The following is a 6,635-nucleotide window of genomic DNA, read 5'->3' on the forward strand; positions in this document are numbered from 1 at the left end:
ATATAATAATATACATTCAAAACCATATGATGAAGATCTGACGACTAGAATTCCACCTATAGTTTTAAATGTCGAAATTCAGGTTCTCCGAACACCAATTTAGATTTTCAATGTCCAAAGTTAGGTCTCTAATTTAGATTTCGAAAGTCCTAATTGTCCCTCAAAACCTAGGTTCAGCCCCAAAACCCTTAATTTAGTCCTATCCCCAAGGTTTTTAGTCTCTTCAATCAATTAAATCTAAGATCAACGCTTTGATTTTTAATTCTTCAAGAATTCAAGTTTGATTTAAGGTTTTTTTTTTTTTTTTTGGGAAGTTGTAGAAAAGCTGGCAAACAATTCCACCAATTTGATCCATGCCCCAACTCTAGGGGCTTGCCCAATTGGCGCAGTTTGATAACCTTTTACTTTTAACTTTTTTTTAATTTTGTTTTTCACTATTTTATGGTTTCATTTTTCTAATTGTGTGATATATTTTAATTTAATTATATTAAAATAACACATGAATTTTAGTTTTAAAGGATAGAGCAATTGACGTACGAAAGATGGGTTTATTACTAGTTGATGTCCAATATGCTCAATAATACAAGCATACCCTTTTACTTGAAGAATTTTATTTTATTTTTTCTCTATGTTGCATCCTTGTTCGGCAAAAAAAACACCGAACATAAAGCTATTCTTTCCTGATTCTTTGTTGTTCGATGTTTGAAATACCGAACAATTATCTGTTATCCCCAAAACCAACGACCCATCTCTTTAAGTTGATACCTTATATTAGAATTAAAATGTACCTCAAAAAAAGCTAATTTTGTTGTTGAAAAAGTTTCTATAAGGTTGCAATCTTAAATAGCACCTCCAAATTTTATCATAACATGTAATTTGGTGTAAAAAATTCTTAGGATTATCTCAAACTCGATTTTTATATCTAATTATAAAATTTTAAACTCTAAAAATGATTAAAATCAAATAGATCTATAAACTTTAAAAATAAAGGATTTAAAAAATGTGTTTCAAGATGCGCTATGACTTAAAAAAAATTTCTTTTCATTTTTATATATCTCCATATCTGTCGAGATGATCAATTGAGGGTTTTTTATAAAAAAAACATGGCACTCTCCACTCCGGACCGTGTACAAAAAAATCTGAGCTAGTGTGAACGCCCCCACCTCATCTACTCCTATAATATCCCTTTCATCTCTTTCCTCACCCTCTTCCGTTCCCCTCAAAAGAAAATGGTTCAGACCCTCTCCCTCACCTTCCTCTTCTTCCTCCTCTTCATCTCAACGCAAGCCCAAACCCAACATCACACCTTCATAGTCCACGTCTCCAAAGCCCACAAGCCCGCCATCTTCACCACTCATCACCACTGGTACAAAGCCATCCTCAGATCATTGCGCCGAGCCGGTGAACCGAAGCCCACCCTCCTCTACTCCTACGACCGCGTCGCCCATGGCTTCTCAGCACGCATCCTCCCCTCACAAGCCGATATCCTCCGGAACTTCCCCGAAATCCTCTCAGTACGGCCCGAAAGAACTTACTCCCTCCACACCACCCGCACCCCCGAATTCTTGGGCCTGAGCAAAGACCAGGGGCTGTGGCCCAACTCGGATTACGCCAAAGACGTGATAATCGGCGTTTTGGACACCGGAATATGGCCTGAGAGACCAAGCTTTTCCGACAATGGCCTCACAACAGTACCTGAAAGGTGGAAAGGGGTGTGTGATTCGGGCGCCGGGAAAATATTATCTGGTGAGTTTTGTAACCGGAAAATCATCGGGGCTAGGTGGTTTGCTAAGGGGTATGAGGCAGTAAACGGGAAGATTAATGAAACAGAGGAGTCACCGTCGCCGCTAGACACTGAGGGTCATGGAACACACACTGCGTCCACAGCGGCCGGAGCTCTGGTATCGGGCGCCGATTTTTATGGATATGCTGCCGGAGAGGCGAGGGGCATGGCCACAAATGCGAGGATCGCAGTTTACAAAATTTGCTGGAAAACAGGGTGCTACGACTCTGATATCTTGGCTGCGATGGACCAGGCGGTGGGCGACGGTGTTGATGTCATCTCTCTCTCAGTGGGTTCTTCGCATCTGGCTCCTGAGTTTGACGATGACTCGATTGCGATCGGAGCGTTTGGCGCTGCACGCCACGGCGTCGTGGTCTCGTGCTCAGCCGGTAACTCGGGTCCCGGCCCCCACACTGCAACAAACATCGCGCCCTGGATACTAACAGTTGGTGCTTCCACCATCGACCGAGATTTTCCGGCTGATGTCATCCTTGGTGATGGAACTATTCTCGCAGGGGTCTCTCTGTACACTGGCAACCGATCGCCAGAGAATTTTTCCGTCGTTCTTGCTGCCGATAGTGGCGATCGGCTGTGTCGCAAGGGTCGCCTGATTCCGGCCAAAGTCGCAGGAAAAACGGTGGTTTGTGAGAGAGGTATTACTGCGAGGGTGGCCAAAGGGCTTTCGGTAAAGGATTCAGGAGGGGCCGCCATGGTTTTAACTAACACAGAAGAGAGCGGAGAGGAGCTTGTGGCCGACGCTCATCTCCTACCCGCCACCATGGTGGGTCAGATCAACGGCGACAAAATCAGAAAGTATGTTAGATCGGCTAATAACCCGTCGGCCGGGATCCTTTTCAGGGGTACAGTCACCGGAAAATATGCCACTGCCGCCCCGATGGTGGCCGCATTCTCGTCACGCGGCCCAAATTACAGGTCGCCGGAGATTGTCAAACCGGACGTGATCGCCCCCGGGGTCAACATCTTGGCGGGTTGGACCGGAGCAACCGGTCCAACCGGTTTGGAAACCGACGGAAGGCGGTGGAATTTCAATGTAATATCGGGCACCTCGATGAGCTGTCCTCACGTGAGTGGCCTAGCGGCGTTACTTAAAAACGCGTTTCCCCATTGGTCGCCTGCCGCCGTTAAATCGGCCCTCATGACAACGGCTTACGATTCCGATAATAACGGGAGCACCATTAAAGACCTAGCTGATGGCAAAGAATCCACGCCGTTCGTTCGGGGATCGGGCCACGTGGATCCCAATCGCGCGCTTGATCCGGGGCTAGTGTATGATATCAAGCCTGAGGACTACGTGGCCTATCTTTGCGCCCTTGGATACGATTCGGTGAGGATAGCTGTTTTTACAGGAGGGAAAAGCGTTGATTGTCGGGTCGTGGGCTTTGCTAAATCTGGGGACCTTAACTATCCCTCCTTTTCGATGGTATTTGGGCCAGGTAAAACCGTGGCTAAATTTAGCAGAACCGTGACAAATGTGGGGGACGCCCGATCAGCATACGCGGCAAGCATCAACGGACCGGATTCTGTGAGGATTCGGGTTGACCCGGAGAAGCTGGTGTTTTGTGCACAAAATCAGAGCCTTTCGTATTCCGTTACTTTTGAATACGTGGAGGGATATTCACCGTTGGATACTTGCTTCGGGTTGCTGACGTGGAGCGATGGGCGGCACGATGTTAAAAGCCCCATTGCGTTTAGTTGGGAGGGGGCTCTGGCCTCTTCCTTTTGAAGTTGGAATATATGTATTTCAATGTTTTAATTTTTTTTTTCTCTTTTATTTAGGTAAATAATTTTATGCCTCCTTTTCATCTGACATGCTGTTATTTAAGTTTTTTGATATTTTAGTGGGGCCTTTTGAGCTAATGTCTACCCCTTCCTCATGGATTACTGAAATTTAGGTAAATTAAAATTGTGAATATTTTAGATTTGGCACGAGAAAGCTAATTGACGATGTATAAATGATATAAATTTAGTTACAATTTACAGTTATTGTGACCATATAATGAAGTGATTAGACAATAATCTCTATTCATGACATGGTAATTTTTTGCTTAAATTTTCATTGAACACCACAACATAGTATGCTTTCTCTATTATCATGGCACAAGACATACATTGATTTTAACAAGAACACTATTCACCCAAAAAAGATTTCAACAAGAACAACATTTTGAGATAAATCGTTGAACAATAATTTCTGGTCATGGCTTGGTAGTATTTGGGGTCATAAAATTTAGAGTAAAAAAAGATTTTTGAAATACATTGATGGCTGTTTTGGTGGGTAATATAGTTTTCAGTATAATTCTTTTTAAAAATTGGTGAAATTTTTTAGGAGATTTTTTGTTAAATCAAGATTCTTGATTTAGCCCAATTTTAGTTTGCTTATCATTAAAAAAAAAAAAAAAAAAAAGGAAGTGAGACTGTAAATCAATGAAGATAGGAAAGTTTAAAAAAAAAATGAAGGTCACGAAACACGGAAGAAGTCAATTTCTTGTAGAATTTTTTTTTGGGAATGATAAAAGGGAAAAGTTTATATAGAGCTGAGGCTCTAAACAATCAAGTTAGAGCCTACCTCAAAAAGCTTACTAGAAGAGATTGCTTTGTTGCCTATATATCCTCGACATGAGAAAAAAAAATTGGATTTCAAGTTATGAAAATAGTACATCTTGTAACACATTTTTTTACTGTCAATTTTCAAGATTTTCAAGTTTTCATAGATCTGCTTGATCTACAATATTTTTAAAACTTTAAATTTTATTATTAGATATGAAAATATATTTGAAGGCTATCACAAAGATTTTCAATGTTGAAACCACATTTCTCGACTCTATTTAAAGGTGGGCTCTATTTTGATTGTTTAGAGCCTCGTCTCTATGCAAACCACACCTATGATAAAATGAGCATTTAATCAATTTTATAAAAAAAACATGATTTTTTAATATCTTTTATAAAATTCAGAGTTTTTAACAAATTTTAAAAAATTCAAGAGTTTTAGAAAAGGGTGAGGTTTGTATAACTTGCTACTTATAGTATAGGAGTAAAATGCACCTCGAAAACATCATGATGATGGCTTGAAATTCTATATTTATTCATAATTATGAAATTTAAATTTAAAAAATGATACAAATCAGTAGATCTATAAACATTTGAAAATCTTGAAAAGAAACGGTCCAAATAACTTGTTACAAGATACATTATATTTAGGATTATATATTTTTTTTTTTCTTCGTATCTACACATCTCAAGGTCAAGATAATCAATTAGAGGGTTCTCCAACATCGGACGGCTCTCTTTAGATGATTTTTGAGGTGCACTGTCCTGCAATAGTATTAAGATATACCCTCATAAACTTTTTACATTAGGAAAAAAGATGTATGTTTATTGGAGACCGCTAACCATGATCCTAACTTCATACTCCGGCAAGGGTATAGGTTCTTCCAGTTTTCACTTAGGGCACGTTCGGTTCGACATTTTTTAGAAATTATTTTCTTAGAAAATAACTAATTTCTCACATTTAGTTCGTAACAAGATTAAAAAATGTTTTTATCTTTGAATTTAATTTCAAAAAAAAAATGTCCAAAATCAAAGAAATTGGAATCATACCTATATAGGTATGATTCCAATTTCTTTCAAAATAATCAAGGGTGGGGGTGTAAGTAGGACTGCAACTTGGCCAGGTCAGCCCCTGGCCCAGCAAAGCTCCGAAAATACTTTGACTCGGCTAAAAAATTATACCCAAAAACCAGCCTGCCCTGAATATGTAATATTTCACTTAGGGCACGTTCGGTTCGACATTTTTTAGAAATTATTTTCTTAGAAAATAACTAATTTCTCACATTTAGTTCGTAACAAGATTAAAAAATGTTTTTATCTTTGAAGTTAATTTCTATAAAAAAATGTCCAAAATCAAAGAAATTGGAATCATACCTATATAGGTATGATTCCAATTTCTTTCAAAATAATCAAGGGTGGGGGTGTAAGTAGGACTGCAACTTGGCCGGGTCGGCCCGTGGCCCAACAAAGCTCCGAAAATACTTTGACTAGGCTAAAAAATTATACCCAAAAACCAGCCTGCCCTGAATATGTAATATTTCACTTAGGGCACGTTCGGTTCGACATTTTTTAGAAATTATTTTCTTTGAAAATAACTAATTTCTCACATTTAGTTCGTAACAAGATTAAAAAATGTTTTTATCTTTGAAGTTAATTTCTATAAAAAAATGTCCAAAATCAAAAAAATTGGAATCATACCTATATAGGTATGATTCCAATTTCTTTCAAAATAATCAAGGGTGGGGGTGTAAGTAGGACTGCAACTTGGCCGGATCGGCCCGTGGCCCAGCAAAGCTCCGAAAATACTTTGACTCGGCTAAAAAATTATACCCAAAAACCAGCCTGCCCTGAATATGTAATATTAAAGCCCAGACTGGCCCAAAAAGAATCTCTTGGGCATGGAACTGGCCCGGCCCATTAAAATCTAATGGACTTGGTGCTAGGTAGGGTTCTTATGAAGCTTATGTGGGAAGGACAGAGACTATTTTAAGACTGATAATTCACATAATAGTGATATCATTACCTAACCAACATTTCTTGCTCTCGGAGGAAAGGAAAGAAAGAATAACAAGTTAAAATATGTTTAGATCTAGTGGTTAACTAATTTGTTAGTCATCTTATAGATGGGTAGTTTTAAAGATAGCCTATTCATTAGATAATTATCAATGCCATCCCAACATATCTGTAATAACAATTAAAAGTTAAAAATAGCTTACATTCTAAATTTCAAGATGGTAGATTCTCAAATAGTCACAAAGCCAAAGAAAATAATTTCATGGGAAAT

General features: G+C 39.0%; 1 protein-coding gene across 1 annotated transcript; it reads left to right on the plus strand.

Moving 5' to 3' along the window:
• Positions 1-297: 297 nt before the first annotated feature.
• Positions 298-3,661, plus strand: LOC18431494 (Subtilase family protein). The gene has a single exon (XM_006841616.4). The coding sequence runs from the start codon at positions 1,230-1,232 to the stop codon at positions 3,525-3,527; it is 2,298 nt and encodes a 765-aa protein (XP_006841679.1). The 5' UTR covers positions 298-1,229; the 3' UTR covers positions 3,528-3,661.
• Positions 3,662-6,635: the final 2,974 nt, after the last annotated feature.

Source organism: Amborella trichopoda, chromosome 2 (genome assembly GCF_054954075.1).
Source record: "Amborella trichopoda isolate Santa Cruz 75 chromosome 2, AtrichopodaSantaCruz75HAP2 v2.0, whole genome shotgun sequence".
NCBI classification, from domain to species: domain Eukaryota; kingdom Viridiplantae; phylum Streptophyta; class Magnoliopsida; order Amborellales; family Amborellaceae; genus Amborella; species Amborella trichopoda.

Bases quoted from the DNA above. Each gene is read 5' to 3' on its own strand.
- LOC18431494 (XM_006841616.4), top strand. From the start codon at position 1,230: ATGGTTCAGACCCTCTCCCTCACCTTCCTCTTCTTCCTCCTCTTCATC.